The 22,890-nt window shown below is 40.0% G+C and overlaps 1 protein-coding gene across 1 annotated transcript in view; it reads left to right on the plus strand.

The window, feature by feature from the left end:
- The window catches only part of adamtsl1.2.L (ADAMTS like 1 gene 2 L homeolog), a 189,656-nt gene that overhangs the window by 156,585 nt on the left and 10,181 nt on the right, over positions 1 to 22,890 (plus strand). Inside the window, exons 24-26 of the mRNA XM_041563588.1 lie at positions 18,269 to 18,481; positions 18,677 to 18,866; positions 22,323 to 22,530. Of these exons, the coding sequence (XP_041419522.1) occupies positions 18,269 to 18,481; positions 18,677 to 18,866; positions 22,323 to 22,530 (611 nt within the window). The remainder of the gene's footprint in view (positions 1 to 18,268; positions 18,482 to 18,676; positions 18,867 to 22,322; positions 22,531 to 22,890) is intronic.

Below are 22,890 nucleotides of genomic sequence, written 5' to 3' on the forward strand. Positions count from 1 at the left end.
ACAATATATTGGTTTGTCAATGTATTTCCAACCCTTTGTATTAACTTAGTTCCTGCAGAATGACGACAGAATAAAGAATCCCATGGTTAAATTGTACTAACCCATAACACATCAGGTATATATGTTGCAAAGTACTTTGGTTGGTGAAGTGTTTATGTTGAGACTAGGAGAAATCAATATTCTACAAAAAAAAAATCTGTTTGCACTATCCCCTGTAAAATATTGTTAGCAAGCTTTATGCGTCCAATTTATTAATGTTCCTATTTTTTGTTTCAAACTTTTTAGCTTTAAAAATCTTTCATGTGAAGAATGGCTTTAAAACTTTAAAACACAAAATATTTGATATTTAATAAGCATAAAAACCATGAAAAACTCTAATGTAAAACTATGCCATCGAAAAAGCTGCTGAGTTGCTGTAGAAGCCAACAGGAGCTATCCTTTGTAAAGTTCAAAATATTTGGCTACATCAAGGTTTTAGAATTTTTTTTGCTTGTAAACACATGAAAAGTTCAGAGTAAGCAAGGATTTCGTATTCTGATTTGTTCTTTGTTTTTGCCTCCCCATCTCTTCATCTTTCTTTCTGTCTTTCAGTCTTTGTTGTGTGTCTGATGTTTATGGTAAATGACGGATGTCAATGCACAAATGGTTGAGATGGATATATTTGCAAATGGCCAAACTGTATTGACTAGGGATGTAGCGAACGTCGGAAAAAAAGTTCGCGAACATATTCGCGAACTTGCGCAAAAATGCGAGCGGTTCGCGAACGGTTCGCGAACCCCATAGACTTCAATGGGAAGGCGAACTTTAACATCTAGAAAAGACATTTCTGGCCAGAAAAATGATTTTAAAGTTGTTTAAAGGGTGCAACGACCTGGACAGTGGCATGCCAGAGGGGGATCAAGGGCAAAAATGTATCTGAAAAATCTGCCTGTGTGTGCTTGGAAGAGATAGTGTAGGGGGAGAGCTGTTAGTGATTTCAGGGACAGATGATAGTAAGTTTGCTGGCTAGTAATCTGCTTGATACTGCTCTGTATTGGAGGGACAGAAGTCTGCAGGGATTTGAGGGACATTTTAGCTTAGGTAGCTTTGCTGGCTAGTAATCTACTGTTCTCTTTAAACAACTGCCATACGTTGACCTTGTAGGCATTGTTTGCCCAGTTTTTTTGGACGCAGCCACTGAAGCACAGTTGCCAGAAAAAATATGCCATATAAATGCTGAAAATAGTCATTTTTCGCCATACGTTGACCTTGTAGACATTGTTTGCCCAGTTTTTTTGGACGCAGCCACTGAAGCACAGTTGCCAGAAAAAATATGCCATATAAATGCTGAAAATAGTAATTTTTCGCCATACGTTGACCTTGTAGACATTGTTTGCCCAGTTTTTTTGGTTGCAGCCACTGAAGCACAGTTGCCAGAAAAAATATGCCACATAAATGCTGAAAATAGTCATTTTTGCCATATACGTTGAGTCAACGTATGGCAAAAAATGACTATTTTCAGCATTTATATGGCATATTTTTTCTGGCCTCTGTGCTTCAGTGGCTGTGGCCAAAAAAACTGGGCAAACAATGCCTACAAGGTCAACGTCGTTGACCTTGTAGGCATTGTTTGCCCAGTTTTTTTGGCCACAGCCACTGAAGCACAGAGGCCAGAAAAAATATGCCATATAAATGCTGAAAATAGTCATTTTTTTGGTCGCAGCCACTGAAGCACAGTTGCCAGAAAAATTATGCCATATAAATGCTGAAAATATAAATTTTTTTGGTTGCAGCCACTGAAGCACAGAGGCCAGAAAAATTATGCCATATAAATGCAGAAAATATGCATTTTTTTGGTCGCAGCCACTGAAGCACAGTTGACAGAAAAATTATGCCATATAAATGCTGAAAATATAAATTTTTTGGTTGCAGCCACTGAAGCACAGAGGCCAGAAAAATTATGCCATATAAATGCAGAAAATATGCATTTTTTTGGTCGCAGCCACTGAAGCACAGTTGCCAGAAAAATTATGCCATATAAATGCTGAAAATAGTAATTTTTTTGGTTGCAGCCACTGAAGCACAGAGGCCAGAAAATTATGCCATATAAATGCAGAAAATATGCATTTTTTTGGTCGCAGCCACTGAAGCACAGTTGACAGAAAAATTATGCCATATAAATGCTGAAAATATAAATTTTTTTGGTTGCAGCCACTGAAGCACAGAGGCCAGAAAAATTATGTCATATAAATGCAGAAAATAGGCATTTTTTTTGGTCGCAGCCACTGAAGCACAGAGGCCAGAAAAAATTAAACCAGTAGGGTTTGCACCCTAGTTTGTAACGGTGGCGGAGGGAGGAGGAGGACGCTAAAGGACAGCTGTGTGTGGAGTCATGAGGCTTGAAGAGAAGGACAGCTGCATAGAAGTCAGAACAAGTCTTCCGGCGTGCAGTAACCCTCCGAGATCCACCCCTCATTCATTTTAATAAAGGTCAGGTAATCGACACTTTTGTGACCTAGGCGAGTTCTCTTCTCAGTTACAATCCCTCCTGCTGCACTGAAGGTCCTTTCTGAGAGCACACTTGAGGCTGGGCAAGACAAGAGGTTCATGGCAAATTGTGACAGCTCTGGCCACAGATCAAGCCTGCGCACCCAGTAGTCCAGGGGTTCATCGCTCCTCAGAGTGTCGATATCTGCAGTTAATGCCAGGTAGTCCGCTACCTGCCGGTCGAGGCGTTCTTTGAGGGTGGATCCAGAAGGGTTGTGGCGCTGCCTTGGACAGAAAAACATTTGCATGTCTGACGTTACAGACTGGCCAAAGGGCTTTGTCCTTGCAGGTGTGCTCGTGGCAGGATTACTGGCACCTCTGCCCCTGGAATGTTGATGAGTTCCTGAAGTGACATCACCCTTAAAAGCATTGTACAACATGTTTTGCAGGCTGGTTTGTAAATGCCGCATCTTTTCGGACTTGTGGTATGTTGGTAACATTTCTGACACTTTATGCTTGTACGAGGGTCTAGTAGCGTTGCGACCCAGTACAGGTCCTTCTCCTTAAGCCTCTTGATACGGGGGTCCTTCAACAGGCATGACAGCATGAAAGACCCCATTCTCACAAGGTTGGATGCAGAGCTATCCATCTCCGCTTCCTCATTATCAAGGACTGCATCATCCACGGTCTCCTCCCCCAGCCACGTACAAGACCAGGGGTCCCCAAAAGGTCACCACTAGCCCCCTGGGAAGCCTGCTCCTGTTGGTCCTCCTCCTCCTCCTCCACAAAGCCACCTTCCTCCTCTGACTCCACTTCTGGCACCTCTCCCTGCGTTGCAGCAGGTGCCTGGGTTCGTTCTGGTGATTCCGACCAGAAATCGTGCGCTTCCAGCTCCTCGTCACGCTGGTCTACAGCCTCATCTGTCACTCGTCGCACGGCACGCTCCAGGAAGAAAGCGAAGGGTATTAGGTCGCTGATGGTGCCTTCGGTGCGACTGACCATATTTGTCACCTCTTCAAAAGGTCGCATGAGCCTGCAGGCATCGCGCATAAGCACCCAGTAACGGGGGAAAAAAATCCCCAGCTGTGCAGATCCAGTCCTACCACCCAGTTCAAAAAGGTACTCGTTGACGGCCCTTTGTTGTTGCAGCAGACGTTCCAACATAAGGAGCGTTGAATTCCAGCGAGTCTGGCTGTCAGAAATCAAACGCCTGACTGGCATGTTGTAGCGCTGCTGAATGTCAGCAAGGCGTGCCATGGCTGTGTAGGAACGTCTGAAATGGGCCGACACCTTTCTGGACTGGGTGAGAACGTCCTGGAATCCTGGGTACTTGGAGACAAAACGTTGGACTATTAAATTTAACACATGTGCCATGCAGGGCACATGTGTTAAATTGCCTAGTCTCAACGCTGCCAACAGATTGCTTCCATTGTCACACACCACTTTTCCGATCTGCAGTTGGTGTGGGGTCAGCCACCGATCGGCCTGTGACTGCAGAGATGACAGGAGTACAGATCCGGTATGGTTTTTGCTTTCCAGGCACGTCATCCCCAAGACAGCGTGACAACGGCGTACCTGGCACGTCGAATAGCCTAGGGGGAGCTGGGGGTGCACAGGTGTGGAGGAGGAGAAGGAGGACCCAGCAGCAGAGTAAGAAGAAGAAGAAGACGAGGTAGAGAGCGATGGAGGAGTAGAGGTGGTGGCAGAACCGCGTGCAATCCGTGGCGGTGACACCAACTCCACTGTTGTTGTTGAGCTACCCATTCCCTGCTTCCCAGCCATTACCAAGTTCACCCAGTGGGCAGTGTAGGTGACATACCTGCCCTGACCATGCCTGGAGGACCATGCGTCAGTAGTCATATGGACCTTTGGCCCAACACTAAGTGACAGAGATGCGGTAACTTGGCTCTGCACATGTTGGTACAGGTGTGGTATTCCCTTTTTAGAAAAAAAATTGCGGCTGGGTACCTTCCACTGCGGTGTCCCAATTGCTACAAATTTGCGGAAGGCCTCAGAGTCCACCAGCTGGTATGGTAAAAGCTGGCGGGCTAAGAGTGCAGACAAGCCAGCTGTCAGACGCCGGGCAAGGGGGTGACAGTCAGACATTGGCTTCTTACGCTCAAACATGGCCTTCACAGAAACTTGGCTGGTGGCAGATGACTGGGAATGGGAACAGGTGGTCAAGGTGGAAGGCGGAGTGGAGGGTGGTTCAGACGGGTCAAGGAGAGCAGAGGTAGAGCAGTAAGATGCTGGACCAGAAGGAGTGTGGCTTTTAGTTTGCCTGTTGCCTTTGAGGTGTTGCTCCCAAAGTGCTTTGTGCTTGCCGCTCATGTGCCTTCGCATAGAAGTTGTACCTATGTGGCTGTTGGGCTTACCAAGGCTCAGTTTCTGACTGCACTCATTGCAAATTACAATGCTTTTGTCAGAGGCACACACATTAAAAAAATCCCACACTGCTGACTTTTTGGAAGTGTGCGATCTGGCGGTAACAGTAGAAGTTGGCGGAGTTGGCGGTATTGGCGGCAATGGCGGGTGCGTTGGCCGGCTGAACACAGGTGCCGATACATGTTGTTGCCCTACTGATCCCTGCGGGCTGTCCTCCCTGCTTCTTCTAAGTCTTATTCTCCTACTGCCTCTCTGACTCTCCGTCTCTCCATCTGAACTACCCTCCTCTTGCTCTCTTCTACTAGGCACCCACAAAACATCAATCTCCTCATCATCATTCTCCTCAGATGCATCAATTTCTTCTGACACATCACAGAAGGAAGCAGCAGCGGGGACCTCCTCCTCATCACTCATTATGTCCATCTCTATCGTGTTCTCTGCCAGAATTAAATCTGGTGTAAGGTCCTCATCTCCTTCATCTTCTTCTGGCAATAATGGTTGCGCATTACTCAGTTCAAGAAACTCATTGGAAAATAACTCCTCTGACCCCAGTGAAGAAGGGGCACCGGTGGTGGAGGAAGTGTTACGTGGGGTGGCCATAGCAGTGGAGGATGAGGAGGATGTTGTGGTAAAGTTAGAAACGGTAGAGGATGGGGTGTGCTGTGTAAGCCAGTCAACTACCTCTTCAGCATTTTGGGAGTTCAGGGTCATTGGCTTTTTAAAACTGGGCAATTTGCTAGGGCCACAGGATTGCATAGCAGCACGGCCCCTAGCACGGCCTCTGCGTGGCGGCCTGCCTTTGCCTGGCATTATTTTTAAAAAAACAACAACAACAACAAAAACTCAGTTGGTTTTTCTGGAAACGATAATACACACAGCTAGATGGCGGGTTGAAGAAAACACTGTGCAAATAATGCCTACAAAGTCAACGTATACACTACTACAGCGGTGGATACGGATTATGTAAAATATATGAATGCTGCTTGAAAAAAAGTAACTCAAGTGGTTTTTCTAGAGACGATAATATTATCAATATTTAGACAAAATGTGAACAAGGTCACACAGCTCGATGGCGGGTTGAAGAAAACAGTGTGCAAATAATGCCTACAAGGTCAACGTATACACTACTACAGCGGTGGATACGGATTACGTAAAATATATGAATGCTGCTTGAAAAAAAGTAACTCAAGTGGTTTTTCTAGAGACGATAATATTATCAATATTTAGACAAAATGTGAACAAGCTCACACAGCTCGATGGCGGGTTGAAGAAAACACTGTGCAAATAATGCCTACAAGGTCAACGTATACACTACTACAGCGGTGGATACGGATTACGTAAAATATATGAATGCTGCTTGAAAAAAAGTAACTCAAGTGGTTTTTCTAGAGACGATAATATTATCAATATTTAGACAAAATGTGAACAAGGTCACACAGCTCGATGGCGGGTTGAAGAAAACAGTGTGCAAATAATGCCTACAAGGCCAACGTATACACTACTACAGCGGTGGATACGGATTACGTAAAATATATTATGGCTGCTTGAAAAAAGTGACTCCGGTGTTTTTTCTGGAGACGGTAATATTATGGATATTTAGACAGAATGTGAACAAGGTCACACAGCTCGATGGCGGGTTGAAGAAAACAGTGTGCAAATAATGCCTACAAGGCCAACGTATACACTACTACAGCGGTGGATACGGATTACGTAAAATATATGAATGCTGCTTGAAAAAAGTGACTCCGGTGTTTTTTCTGGAGACGGTAATATTATGGATATTTAGACAGAATGGGAACAAGGTCACACAGCTCGATGGCGGGTTGAAGAAAACAGTGTGCAAATAATGCCTACAAGGCCAACGTATACACTACTACAGCGGTGGATACGGATTACGTAAAATATATGAATGCTGCTTGAAAAAAGTGACTCCGGTGTTTTTTCTGGAGACGGTAATATTATGGATATTTAGACAGAATGGGAACAAGGTCACACAGCTCGATGGCGGGTTGAAGAAACAGTGTGCAAATAATGCCTACAAGGCCAACGTATACACTACTACAGCGGTGGATACGGATTACGTAAAATATATGAATGCTGCTTGAAAAAAGTGACTCCGGTGTTTTTTCTGGAGACGGTAATATTATGGATATTTAGACAGAATGGGAACAAGGTCACACAGCTCGATGGCGGGTTGAAGAAAACAGTGTGCAAATAATGCCTACAAGGCCAACGTATACACTACTACAGCGGTGGATACGGATTACGTAAAATATATTATGGCTGCTTGAAAAAAGTGACTCCGGTGTTTTTTCTGGAGACGGTAATATTATGGATATTTAGACAGAATGTGAACAAGGTCACACAGCTCGATGGCGGGTTGAAGAAAACAGTGTGCAAATAATGCCTACAGGGCAAATAATGCCTAAAAGGTCAACTTATACACTACTACAGCGGTAGTAAAATAAAAAAAGTAAAATAAAAAAAAAATGAATATTAAAAAAAAAAATTAAAGTTGGTGCTGCTGAACTACTAGGAGCAGCAGATTAGCACACCAGTCCCACTCCCCAACACTGCTAGACTAATAGCACTGGGCTCTTATAGTAGTAGTAGTAGTAGTAGTAGTAAAACAACAAAAAAATAAATAAAAGCAGTCCTTACAAGGACTACTGTTATTGCAGCAGTCAGCAGATGAGATCAGAAGCAGGACAGCTGCCCACTGCAGCTACATACAGAGCACTGCAGTAGAAGGTAGATTACTAGCCAGCAAAGCTACCTAAGCTTAAATGTCCCTCAAACCCCTGCAGACTTCTGTCCCTCCAATAACAGAGCAGTATCAAAACGATTACTAGCCAGCAAACTTTCAACTGTCCCTGAAATCACTAACAGGCAGCAGCTCTCTCCCTACACTATCTCTTCAGCACACACAGGCAGAGTGAAAAAACGCTGCAGGGCTTCGGTTTTTATAGGGAAGGGGAGTGGTCCAGGGGAGAGCTTCCTGATTGGCTGCCATGTACCTGCTGGTCTGGGGTGAGAGGGCAAAAAAAAGCGCCAACAATGGCGAACCCAAAATGGCGAACGTCGCGCGACGTTCGCGAACTTCCGGCGAGCGCGAACACCCGATGTTCGCGCGAACAAGTTCGCCGGCGAACAGTTCGCGACATCTCTAGTATTGACCAGACCATTAAGACCATTATCTAAATGGTGCTGACCATGTCACTTTCAGGATGTTGATGCAAGTGCTTCCACTGATAAATAAAGAGTATGTAGAATTAATTCTTACATTGAGTTGTGGACATCTCTCCCAAAAGCCAAAGAATATAGACATTTCTCTGGATTCAACCTCAAGCTCAATTACTGTTCGTGCCCTGTTGAAGCTCCCAAACCTCAACAGTTATTTGTAGCAGCACTGATATATTTGTAGGGAAGAAGTGACAAACCAGGGAAACACAGGGGCTAAAGTCATGTACATACACTGCTAATTATAAAAAAAAATTCTGCTAAGGAAAATATTTTTTCCAGATACACATCAAGTAATGTAACAATCTGCTGGAGCAGTATTAAAGTTGTTCATAACTGTAGTTAATACCAAACAAGCGTGGATGACAACTAATGCCAACCCTCATTTTTTCGGACTATTAAAAACTTTAAAAGACAGTTGGAAACACTAGAAGGTGCATTTATAAATGATGCGCTGAATATAATGATAAAAGAAAAGATGTGTTTCCTAATCCCTTTTGTATTACACTAAATGATTTTGTCTGGAAGAGTGTCTGAAGCATGTATTCTGCATGAAATGCTAAACATAAATCCAACAGGAACAAAAAGTAACAAAAAACATATTACTATGTATCACCAGCTTTTTAAAGGGATACGATAGTAATGTGCATCTGTACAAATAAGTGCTAAGCCTAGAGCAGCCATGATGTTTATTTATATGGTTTCCAGTGGGCACAGAGAAGCTAAAAATAAGTATTGCTTTCGTTTAACGCATTCTCTCTTTGCAACTCTTTTCTGATATAGGGGCAAACACAATCAATTAAAACTGCCAACGAAGTCAAAGATTATTATTGACTGCTATAGGTTACAGCTAGCTGCCAGAAAGAGATTTAAAGAATGACTTGTTAACTCCCCTACTTTTGGCAGTAGTTCTGGAAAGTTGCAACCAGTAGTGTCATGCAGCCATAGGCAAGGTTCCTTTGCCAGCATCTGGCTTGCACAAAGAATGCAACATTTCAGCATAGTTGTACAATCCCATCAATATTGGCTGAACTTATTTTTAGTTGTAGCTAAGTCTTAAACTAATTGGAAGTCCTCACTGGCACTGTGTTGTTCCAGGGAAATCACAGTTTTGTTTAAGTATATCTGAATAGATGTGATTTCTTATAGTTACAAAACTAGTTGAAAGTAACTAAGTGGGGTGGTAGCCCGAAGCACAGTTATAGTGAAATGTGGGTAGTCTGGTCTGTTAAAGAGTCAGATCTGGGGTAAATAGTACTTGTTGCCCTAGACATTCTTGAAACTGTTTCTGAATAACATCAATGTTCCCATATATCTGTAAGCTTTCTATGACCTAAGAGGGCCCTGAACAAATTTTAAAAGGGAACCCAAACAAACAGAACTGTAATAGTCTTGTTCCTGACTCACAGTGCTGAGTAGTCAAACTGGGCGAATTTTCTATGACCCAGGGGTGCTACACCAATGGGGTGAGTTGAAAAACTCATCTCAGGTGGCGGTGCGACCAGGTTACCAGGAGAGGCAAAAAAGCTGCTCCCGGTACCTTTAAGAGCTGAATTTCTGGGTTTTAAACTGAAAATTTTGGATTTCTAGTGCAAGAGAGTTCATTGCACCTGCAATTTAGCCCCCAGCGCTTACCTTTTCCTGGCTAGGAGGGGGTCTGAGGTGGGCACATCGATAGTACAGAGTGCACAGTTGCAATCTGTTGCACTAGAAAGCCGAATTTCCAGTTGTCTTAGAAAGGGCGCTGCTATGACCCCTTCCAAGGTGCTCCACAGAGTCTCTATTGACTTAAGTTAGAGTTTTCCTATAATCCTACCAGTTAACTTGTGGAGTACAAGACCCAATACATAAAAATGTAGAATGATTGCCATGTATTGTCTCCTATACTAATGCATGCTAATGTTTTGGGTATGGCACACTGCTGTCATTATTACACAGACTTTTCCATTTCAGGTGGAAATCTTGTGCGCCATGCTGGTAAAAAGAGTTACTTTTTCTGGCAGCTTGGTTGAGGTGGTTTTAATGAAAGTATCTGTTTTTCTTGGGTAAAATGCTACTGTTCTCTGGATGCCTAACATCTTAATGTATCCTGAATTAAGCGAAGCTGGAACCTGCACACACAATTTTCAAAGTTGTCAAGACTAAATGAAGTCTTCCTTTCCAAAACATTAATCTCACTCCAGTCACATCAAGGGCTAATAATAAAAGGCTAAAGGGGGAATGTAATAAAAATTGCAAGCGTTATTTAAAATGGAATTTCTGCAGATGTTTAGTGCTGCTCGCAATGCAAATACATCCGCTGGTGAATATTACATTGTGCATTATCGCTAAGCAAAGGTTAATACCTGTTCTGGCATTTCTTTAAAAGTTTTGTTGCAAACCGCGCTTTGTGATTGCGAGACTTTATCACATACACTGCGCAAGCAAAAGCTATTTGATCGCAAACTTTGTGATGAAGTCGTTGAGGTCTGTAATCAGTCAAAAAGTTCACAAGCGTCTCTTGCACAGGTCTTTTGTTCTAACGAAACATATTACTTACCCCCATTAGACTTTGCATCATTCAATGCCTGCTATGCTAGACCAACAGTCCCACCTTCTTTGTGCCTGAGACAACTGATTTGAAATGTGCTCATTTATTTCTAAAAACACCCAATGCTTGACCTAATGTAGACTATTTGTCTTGGATTGGGGCCTTATACTTAAATCTATTTTTAAAATATGTTTTACCCTTACTAGGTGTTTTACAATCCTCATGATAATTTGGTAAAGGAGCATACATTTTGTTTTTTAAATGAAACCTTGTATTTTCATATCTGATAACTAGAGTTCACAGTTGTTTTATGCGTGTATGTATACATAGGTACAGCTTTATTTACTTAAGTGGCTAAGACAGTGGTCCTTCCAGTGATTGATAACTTTTTGGTTTGCATTCTCCAGTTCTGCAGGGATCTCCCATGACTGTGTGTATAGGAAGGAAATTTGATATTTGACAGTTATGGGTTGTTATGTTGTTGAACGTGGAAAGTTAAGCTGCATTACACATTAATGAAATGTTAGCAATCCAAAGCAATATAATTGTGTGTTTTTGTTCTTAAAAATACACTGCTTGTTTATAAATTCCAGTCAGTGTCCTTGTGGAGACGTATTCAAGATTTCGGTCAGAATCGTCAATGCTTGTCCCATGCACATTTAGTACTCTAGTTTTGTGTAAAAAAAAATGTGAGGGGAACAAATTTGTCCTAATTCTTTAGATCTTTATCCTGCCTAAGGAACACTCCTAACACACCTGTCCCAAACTGTAGTAGATCCAGCATGCTGGAAATTAAAATATCATGTTTTTACATAGGTTCTCTAGGGACAATTAATATCAATGCTATCATTATATCGGTCTTGTTTGTTCTTGGATAATACACTCTCTTGTGGCCTGGGCAACATCTGTGAACCAGAAGTGGTTCCATTTTTGCCACTCAAAATGACATAAAATTAAGCATAATTATTCTTCTCAGGGTTTATTTCTTCTACAATGATCTGGAACTTTTTTTCAACATAAATTTTGTTTCCTTCTGCCATATTAATTTGGTCACAGAGAAACCACACATAAATTGGCTACTTAGCAATTGCGATGTTCTTAATAACTTTTATTGCAGTATTAGATGGGTATCCTATACACAATTTGAAATATATAGTGGGAATTGAAACTAAAAAGAGATGGTAAAGCCAACTTGGTTTCTTTAATTTCATGTTAGGAGCTGAGTCACACAAGACCTTATAATCAATCATTGCCATTTATAGTATTCAATTTAAGCATGGATACTTCCTTACAGAGCTAGACCTCTTTTCACTATCTAAGGTGCATTCACTGCCTGTAGTCATAGTTTTTGTTTTTCTGCGAAATATTCATACCAAGTGGTTCTGTTGATGCGTAGACACATGGTGTTGAAAAAAGCACATGCAAATTTGAAGGATTCTTAGGAATTAATAACAACACATTCCAGTGACCTCACTAATTTACAAGGAATTTAAAAGTTTTGTGATTTTCTTAAGTTATATAATATGTGGATTTGCCTGTAATATCTTCGGACATAATTATACTAAGATTATTTATATAATGTCAATGTGCTTGAAAGTAATTTTCTTTGGGAAATCACAACTTACTGGGAGTAATTGAAAATGTATAGATATATCTCTATACTTGATGAGTCTTATCTTGGTTAAAAAGATGAATTTAATGCAAAGCCATTCCAGGTGTTAAACCAGCCATTGTGAAACATTACCTAATTAGCTTCCACCTAATGGATAGAAAAAATATTGATGATGTAGCATAATATTATCTGCACAAAGAGTGAAATACTGTAGAAAGAACAATATACACTTCTTACTTGTCTCTGCAGGGTTCAACAAGGTTGAGATACAGGAAGTCAATAGGGCTTTTTGAAATGTTGTCATATGTTGGAGTACCTTAAATGCTTTACAGTGCTGCAGAATATGTTAGTGCTTTACAAATACAGGTATAGGATCCCTTATCCGGAAACCCGATATCCAGAAAGCTCTGAATTACGGAATTGCTGTCTCCCATAGACTCCATTTTATCCAAATGATCCAAATTTTTAAAAACGATTTCCTTTTTCTCTGTAATAATAAAACAGTAGCTTGTACTTGATCCCAACTAAGATGTAATTAATCCTTATTGGAAGAAAAGCCAGCCTATTGGGTTTATTTAATGTTTAAATGAATTTCTAGTAGACTTAAGGCATGAAGACCCAAATTACAGAAAGATCCATTATCCGGAAAACCCCAGGTCCTGAGCATTCTGGATAACAGGTCCCATACCTGTATATGGTAATAATAAATAAGTGATAACATATTTATACCCTGTTCCTCCAGGCTGACAGAACCTGGTATTGGGGCTTTGGGGCTTGAAGCATTGGATGCCCAAAAATCCTTAAAAATAAACCTGATTGTGGTGATCATTGAAGACTAGGGTGCTTTGATGATTTAAAATACTTTAATGAAAACAAAACTATAATTGGTAACGCAATAACCTGTGTCAACATCTTTTGGCTGTAGGCAAATCATTTCATTTAGGGCTCAAAAAACCATTAGAACAGCATTAGGATTTTTTTGGGGTTTAAATGTAAATTAACATTAAATTACATAAATACATAGGGAAAAAGTACATTATTAAAAATGAAGATGGGAAACAGCATAGCAGTATTTCATAGATTCTGGATAAGGTGTTTTACAAATAATAGCTCCTATAATTGTAGCAGCACTATATGAGTAATGATTATGGTAGGTATTTGCCCAGCAAGATAATGGGTTAATGAAGTAAATAACATATGCTCTATAGAAAGACTCATCTGTGTAACCAAAGAGGTCAATAAAAAATATTAGGTAGATAGTTGCCTCACTATTTATTGTTGGTCAGTAAATGCGCGATATTCTGATGATTTGTTACTAACCCAGATTAATTAATCTTTCTTAAAAGAGTAGGGAACGATAATGTAGTATTGTTTCATACAGTAACAGGATAGTTAAAGATTAAAATAGAAATAAAATAATCCAGAGTTCAGGAACAGTAATTTATAATAAGCAAGATGTACTGAGTTATTTAAGCACAAATGGAAAACAGCATTATTTGAAAGACATAATAATCATGTGTCATCATATTGAAATAATAATGAATACCTCATGTGGAAAGTTTAAGTAATATCTCTTAGTGGCCTCATATTTTATTATAACCTTTTTATTATTGGCCCTTTTGTTGGGTAAAGTTTAGCTCAGTCATATTTGAAAAATATGGATGAAGAACAGTATTAGGGCAAAAAAAGAAAAACCTCTAAAGAAAAAATAGAAGAGATAAACTATTATTCGTGTTGCAGGGCTTTATTTTTTATATTTTGTAAAGTTGTATCGAACGCTGCTGCCATGTCCTAGACCAGGCCCGCACCCCCCTTGTGTGGCCCTCCACATGAAAGTCTACCTGTTGTGTCTGTTTACTTTGTGTAAAATTGAATAGGTATCACTACAGAGATTAACTGGCCCCTGCATTGTTTAAACCTCAAATTCAAACTGTAATCCCCTGTATTATTCACACATGTAAAACCTCTATTGTTCACATCCTAAAGCCCTGTACTGTTCACACCTGGGACCCAGACTGAAACTGCCCACATTGTACTTTATTCAAAATGCTAATGGTGCACCAGCACTGTGTCACTGTATGTAGTACATTTTAGAATGGTCCTGATGGGTTTCCCTGTCTCCTGCACTCTTCTGCCCTATGCTCCCTGTGAATGCCATACTCTGCCTGCCCTATGCTCCCTGTGTGCATCATGCTCTGTCTGCCCTATGCTCCCTGTGTGAGTCATATGCTGTCTGCCCCATGCTGCCTGTGTGTGCCATGCTCTGCCTGTCCTATGCTCCCTGTGTGTGCCATGCTCTTCCTGCCCCATGCTCCTTGTGTGTCATGTTCTGCCTGCCCTATGCTCCCTGTGTGTGTCATGCTCTGCCTGTCCCATGCTCCCTGTGTGTGCCATACTCAGTCTGCCCTATGTTCTCTGTGTGTGACATACTCTGCCTGCCCTATATTCCCTGTGTGAGCCATACACTGTCTGCCCCATGCTCACTGTGTGTGCCATACTCTGCCTGCCCTATGTTCCCTCTGTGTGTCATGCCCTGCCTGCCCTATGCTCCCTGTGTGTGCCATACTCTGCCTGCCATATTCTCCTTGGGTATGCCAAACTATGTCTGTGTGTGCCATACTGTGCCAGTGTGTGTCAGGCTCTGCCTTCCCTATGCTTCCTGTGTGTGCCCTGCTCTGCCTGTGAAACATAAGCCTGTTATCTGTTCTGAGGGTTTGTTAGCATTTGAAAATTATTGTTAGGGGCCCCTAAGGTGTTTAATCATGTGCTGGGGATACTGTGTTATCCACAGGGAGGAGGCATATGGACTTAATATGACTTTTAACTCTTTTCACATATGAGTGATATCCCTGCAATGAGCTCCAACCATTTGGTTTTTTAGTGTGCTATTAATGTTGACGTGGTTTTGTGGAAACATGGGTGTGGTCTAAAGTGGGTGTGGCCTAAAACAGGGAGTGGCTAACACTGTCTTCATTATCAGCCCTCTACCATGTTGACCAGAAAAATTCCAGTCTTTGGTAACACAGAAGTTGGAAAGCACTGTCCTAGACTGTTTTTGTCAACCAGGAATGATAGTATTATCTTCTTATGAACCCCTACTGGTTCTATAATATCTATTTTAAGAAGTCAGTTTAAGTGATCAGGCTGGTGAACAATATAGCAGCTTCTAGACAGTGGTGTAACTAGATTAAATTTAGGGCTAAGATATGTTGAAATAGCTCATTAATTTGGGCCTCACTGAGCCCTCTACACACCTAAGCCCCACGGCTACTGCAGAGTCTGCGTCTGTTCACATATTTATGCAAATAGATATGGAGTTGATGAAACTGCCATGATATATCTAATTTTGTATGTGCAATAACATGGAGCTAATTTTCTTTCACTTGAAGCAATGGAACAAGGTCTAGAATCAGTGCACAGCATAACTGTTTATAAATAATGTATATTTATAGTCCACCTGAAATGCAAGGGGAGGCAGATGTATCAATTTTAAAGTTCAAGGGAAAAGTAGAGAACAAAAACTCATGCAACTTTTTTTCTACGGCTGCAGTTTTTTATTCTCGACCACTAGCATATTTAAGAAAAAACTCACACTAGGCAGACAGAATAGTCATGATCATGTTTGGATGCAAAAGAAAATTCACACACAAACAAAAATCACATTGGTTTGTTGATTTTCAATGAGGCTGTTCTCCTCAGATTTTTCTTTTACCATTTGTTTTTTCATGGGAATGTTTTTTCCAGAAATCTCAAACTTTGATAGATCTGCCCCTAGTGAAAATGACTGCTTTGGGGCAATTTACACCTCCTAGAAATGGCAGACCTGTCATTTTAATCAACGGACACAGGTTGACAGTATTTCCATTGGGGAGCTGAATAGTTTTTAAAAGAATCAATACAGCCACTTACATGTTTAACAACCACTTGATCAATTGATCACTAGCATGATCATTTTTTTTTACCTAGTACTTAAGATGGACCTGAGAAACACCTCTACCAGGAGCCATTTTTAATGGATATCCATTTTTTTAATTAAACCTTAGAATGTAACTTGCTTTGGTTTCCCTTACCTATGTATTATAGTCTGTCACTAACCATAACAAGCCAACATATATACTTCCTGTATCTCTCTGTTTTGTGTACAGCACACAATATTGTAAATTAAAAAATGTGTGTGTGTGTTTGCGATTCATCAGAATGCTGACAAGTGTATCCCAGGGAGAAGTGAGATTACAGGTCAAGTGGATTATCTTGCACAATTGTACTGCATGTTTTGCTAAGAACCACATGGTGTGCCTCTTCTTTCTGCATAAATATATCTTCATAGCAGGGATTCTAAAGTCAGACTTAACATCTTTGTGACACTTCTGCAAGCTTTAGCTCTACAAAACATTGCTGTCTGCTTATATAGACATGCAGGAATAGCTACAGATACAATTAGATAGATAGATAGATAGATAGATAGATAGATAGATAGATAGATAGATAGATAGATGTGATAATATATATATCATATAAACAAATAGCTTTACAGATAGACACAGCAATCCAACGGTAGCGTTGAATAACACTATGAAATGTATTTTGTGTGTTTTGTGTGAGCTAAGCATTCTATACCAATGTATTTTGCATTTACAAAAGTATTTGTCAATGTTCATGATCTGCTGTAGCATTCCATCTTCTAAGTAAGTAAGAAATCTTTATCTAGATATTTTATGATAACAATAGATTTCATATGTTTTTTCTCCATTTAAGCACATTTATATAAATAAGTTAAAAGTGCTTACATCTGCCAGTTACACCCTGGCATAGCATCAAGTGAGGGCCCCAGAGAAAGTGAGATAGCGCTATGAGCTTTAGTTGGTATTAAATTGGTATTATCAGTTGCCAGAAATCATATTAGTCAGGCAACACACCCAAATAATTTGTGTCCCTCACCAATTCGCTGACGCCTCATAGCATGGGAATCTGATATAAACAAGATGAGAGCTTTACGTTATGGATAAATACTCAGCGGAGGCGCATTCATATACAAGGTCAAAAATCAGTAATATATTGTAAAAAATGTCAAGTACATATGTTAGCAGCCTGGTTATACAGGATTTAATTCTCACCATAAAGCAGAGTAAACATCAGCAAAAAATCAAGAACTCCATATGCCTATTTATATTTATTTCTGGCATTTTGATTAGCAATTATTCATGGTCTCAAACATAATAGGGCGCTTCTACCATGAAAAAGCTACAACGAGTCCAATAAGTGCTTAACTGCCCATTTATTAACAGAAAGTTCAACTCTTTTAGGTAGAAAGCAATAGTGCTATCTACACTTGCATCCCCACCCACCAAGGTACAAGATAGTGAACAGAGAACAGAGCAGCGGGATGACTCTTGCTCATCGTAAAACACCCCTGCAAACATAATAATCTGATATTGATATGATATGATTGCTTCCTTAGAATGGATCACAAATGGTTGCATCTCAGTCTGTGTACAGCATTGCAGGTTTGCACATAGAGGGGGGGGGGTCAAATGGGCAGACCCTGGACCACCCCTTATTTTGCAATTTTCACAGATGCACAGTCTAGAGGGGGCAGAAGGAACTCTTTTACTATGTGCATATGGCAGGTGTTCTTTTGCATCTGACAGTGCTGCACCCTGTAACTTGCACCAGATTTTGTATACATTGAGAGATGCAGAACTAAGCCTGAACCCAAAAATGCAGGACCTGGATGGGCAATTTTGTGCCCTTAGCTTTTGAGCACTTGTTAGTTGTCTGTTGGATACATTTTCTGTAGAACTTTCAACAAAGGTTCACTGATAATGTAACTAAAAGGAGACCCAAAATTGCTAAATGTCTGGTCAACTCAATCTTAATGATCACTCTAAACCTAAAATGCATCATTTATCTATCTTGCTTATACTATAAAGCATGGCTAGGATTTTCAATCATTTGCAAATAAATTAAGTTGGAGATAGTAAATATCACAACTGGAACTGAATTTTAATGACATTTGTCCCTTTTTATCTCTACAGGATGTCCACTGAAAGGCCACATAATCCCCAACATCACCTGGATCCACGAGAATCAACCTCTAGGCACTAGTGCATGGCTGAGGCATGAAGTTTTAGAAAGTGGTCAGGTTCTTCGACTGATAAACATAAGCAAGGAACACCAAGGCGAATACAGATGTATCATTAAGAATCCATCGGAATCAGTAATTCAGAGAGCTTTTCTCTCCATTCAAGGTAAAATTAAACTTTAAGTAAGAACAGTTTAGCTGTCTTGGTTTACAAAATGTATGGTATTTCTTAACTGGAAATGAAGCAAAGTAAAAGGACAAGTAATGTAATAATGAAAATGTTTCATGTAGTATAAATGTAAAGCTTGTATTAAATTCTTTCTTAATTCCTATAATGATATGTGTTGTGTGTTCTGTACAGCATCACATGAGTACCAGTGGTCTACTGTTGGTTTTTCACCATGTTCTGCATCATGTGGTAACCGTGGAATCCAACATCCGCAGCTGAAGTGTGTATTGAACAAGGAAGAAGTCAACACGTCTTATTGCTATGAAAAGCCAAGACCAACCATAAAGCCCACTGCCTGCAACAGAAGAGACTGCCCAGCAAGGTTTGTAGCATGGCACCATATAGCAATGGTATATTGCATATCCCCCTCCTCTGCATAACCCATGTAACATGGCACAGCCCCCAACCTATGCTGAATAGTAAAGCCCAACAAAAACAAAGTTCTACGTTCCTATTTTTTCACATTGACCCTCCATGTGGCACATCAGTTTTTTTTGCTGATCCTGAATTCCAATGTTGGATTTAAAAAAGACATAAGTCAAGGTCAACAATTCCAAAACCCTATACAGACTTATCCCAAAAAAACATAGAATATCAGCATTACTTCCTGATCCCATATTGGCAAATCGCTATTTAGATTAGTTACTAATGAGTGTTTAATAACAAAATCAATAGTGTGTGTACATGTATCAGCCATGACTTGCAAGTGGGATATTGTACTGAAATAATAATTTTACTGAAACCTGAAAACTTTCTACATAGAATTTGTTAAAAATTTTATATCATTTCTGCAGTATCTATCACTTTTCACTATACCCTCTCTCGGCATTCTGTCTCTCTATATGCAGGGTTATTTTTGGTGGACATTTAGCTCTAGTACATCATTGGCCTACACCCTGCCTCGATGAAATAAATGTCTTTCAGAAATAAACAGCTCTGATTATACATAAAATGTTTTTTATTCCCATGAGATGAAGTTTATATTTACTTGTTGTTTTCACTTAAGTTCCAAATGTAAGGATTTACATTATCTTGCCGAGTATAACACTGTGGACACTAGAGAAACTGTTTTTAAAAATGTTTAGGTAAGGTTACCTTATTAGAGCATCATGGATGCCCCTACGCAGAACAACCTACACCAAATTTAGACATGCGCAGTTTCCCAACCCCAACCCTATTGCCACATTATTTTTGTAATGATATTTTCTTCCACACTTTCAACTGTAAAGTCACAAATGACAGTAGTCATGGCAATTTGGCCTTGCATTTCCAAAGTCAAGTTCAATATTTCATATATGCATGTTTTTGACTTGTTTTAAATTGGTCTCAGACTAATTGGCATATAGTGTCCATATCACATGTCTCCTCTCTCTCACTGTCTGTTACATATAGTATATATGATCGTGTGTCTATACAGAGCCCAGCTTTTTCTGATTAATGTCAGCCCTTTTAATGTGCTGACAGAAATATTTCAGCAGAAAGAATTTATCCATTTGTATTCCCTTCCTTAGGTATAGGAAAGCCTCCTGCTTTGTAAATCCTGGAATGTATGCACCAAATTTCACAGATGTTGATTTCAGAGCACTGTGGGCTTTGAAAATGATGGGTGTAAACCACAAATCTGCATTAAAAGCCAGGAGGTCCCTTCATGCCAGTAATCTCCCTCCCTCTGTTTGTGTTTGATGAGAGAGCAACGCATATATAAAATCATGACAAGTTGCTCTGCTTCCCTGTCACTATTTTATTACTACAAGTTTAGCTCTCCATAGTACATACAAACATGGGATGGTGTTAAAATGAATTTGAATCCAATGCGTTATCCAAAGCACTAGCAATTGGCCCTGTGTTCCCAGCAATTTGCTGCTGACCTACCTAGGTATGAACAAAGAGATAATAGTTAGAATTACTGCCCTAGTTCATTTAGTGGTCTGAATGCCCCCATAGTGAATGCTTTTGAACAGTTAAAAATAATTCTCTGGAATCTTTAATCCCCAGTGCAATTACAAGGAGGTATTAACGATTTGTAACAACTCCGCTCTGCTGAATGGATCGTTACAGTGCATTAACCATAACATTTAAATGTAAAACATTTTTATATATATTTTTGTACCAATTGGGTTCTTTCATTGCATCCAATTCCAAACAATCATAAATCAGCCACTACAGCTTTCTTAATTCTGTTACACGCTTGGTTAAAGAACTACCCATGTATATGGGTTCTAGGAATCGATTAAAACCATTGCTTGTAACATCGACGTTCTATGGAAACCACTGCTATAGAAAAGGGTGTACACTGGACAGATGGTGAAGACAATATGAAACAAATAAGAGCTTAGAGGAGGGAGCCTTTTGAAACTGCACCAATCCACCTAATTGGTCGTTTGATTCTAATGAAATGAGAGACCATTTGTGTTTTACACTATTGCCTACTATATGTTGGACACGGTGCCTATCAACGCAATAATTGTAGAAAAATAACAGTAAACCCAACCACGCCACTATTATGCACTTCTAACTGATGCAATGGAATTGTAAGCACATTCATTTAATGAAACCCAGCTATTTAATCATTATACATTGCATAGGGCTGGTTTCCAAATAAAGATGGCAATGTGAGAAATGTAAAAAACAAGTAGTAACGGTGCAAGACATGGAGTGCAGTTGCACATACAACAAGTAGGGGCCACATAAATGTTTTAGCACTTGCAGCACTGCTCCTAGTATATGAGCATACCCAAGAACAGCACAAGGGTTATTATAACACCTATGTGGTACCAGGTGCTTCTGCACTTTGGTCAGTGACCACAATTACTATTGTGCTCTGTCATTGGAAGCCTGCTGTAATTTAGCAGGTAGTTATTCTTGTTTTTTCAGCTGTGCTCTGTTATTAAAACCTCCTGCTTGTGATGTATTTACTGAACAAGTTAATTTGCCAAGCATTCTTACACTCTGAAGCCAAATATTTTATACTGATCTTTATAACCGTATACTCAGTGGTCTTGCACGACTCACCCAATTAATGCTGAACTTCCATTCAACCATAAATCTGACATGATAACACATCTCTAAGGGAATGGGGGGGGGGCGGTTGCCAGCATTTTAGGAAAAATATATATCACAAATACTTACATAAAATTTGTACTGTATCCGATGTTCATTTCAGTTGTAAACACTTTGATGTTGGCTGCAAGAGCATGTGCTTTATAGTGAAAACATCATGGACAGCTCCACACAAAATAGATGTGAGTGCTATAGAAATGGAAAAGGGATGAATTCAGTGACTTAACTGAGCTTTTCTGCATAATATAAGTTCTCTGTGTGATCTGACTTGGATGTGTTGATCCATCACGAAGTGCCTTTCTCATCTTCACATCTTGAGGCTTTAGTTGATACAGATGTGAATCTTTGGCCAGCTGACTGTAAAATGGTCCAGTGGACTAATGTTCTCTTCTTTCCACTTGAAACAACATCATTCTTCGAAGTGTCTTCAGTATCAGTGCCATAATATAAATCCACTTTTCCATGTGATAGACCACAAGATACATTTTATTCTCAAATGGAATCTTGACCAAAGGATTTAATGGCAATTTAAAGCCTATAACTGTAAACCAATAATGTTTATTGAAGTTCATGTACTCACAATCAATTTAATCTTTGTCATGAATGGGGTCATTGTGAGTGTAACACAAACCCATGTTGTATTACAAATAAACGTGTACAGTGCTGAGCATTAGTCAGTCTAAATTGTATGCTTCACGTTCATTTTTATACTCTTTAGGTGGATGGTCACAACCTGGTCATCTTGCTCACAGAGCTGTGGTGGAGGTTTTCAGACCCGTCGTGTCACTTGCCAGAAACTGACAAGTATGGGACTCCCTCTCGCTGTATCAAATGATGCCTGCACTGTCTCTTCTAAGCGACCTGTTGACAGTCAAAGCTGTAGTAGGCAGCTGTGCGTTGAATGGACAACATCCGCATGGGGACAGGTAAGAAGTGTTATCAGCAAATCATGTTTATGATGAGTTGTACCAACACAATGATTCTAGGACAATAAATCATCTAAAGTTGGTGATACCTATAGATTAGCAATACATTAACAAAAAAGCACAGTGAAGAGTATTCCACATTTTAGTTAGCTGGTCTTTAAATTGTATCAGTGGCTAAAACCAGTCTTTATAAAGATTCCAAAGTTCAGATGAGAACTAACAAAATTTTTCAGAAATTATTAAACCCATATTAAACCCATAGGGTGTTTAAAGTTGGAATAAAAAAGTACTCCAACTCAGACATGCCGAGTACATGTAGAATCAATGAGAGACGTCCTGAAGATATCCTGATCTGTGCTG

The sequence above is a fragment of the Xenopus laevis genome, chromosome 1L, assembly GCF_017654675.1.
Source record: "Xenopus laevis strain J_2021 chromosome 1L, Xenopus_laevis_v10.1, whole genome shotgun sequence".
NCBI classification, from domain to species: Eukaryota; Metazoa; Chordata; class Amphibia; order Anura; family Pipidae; genus Xenopus; species Xenopus laevis.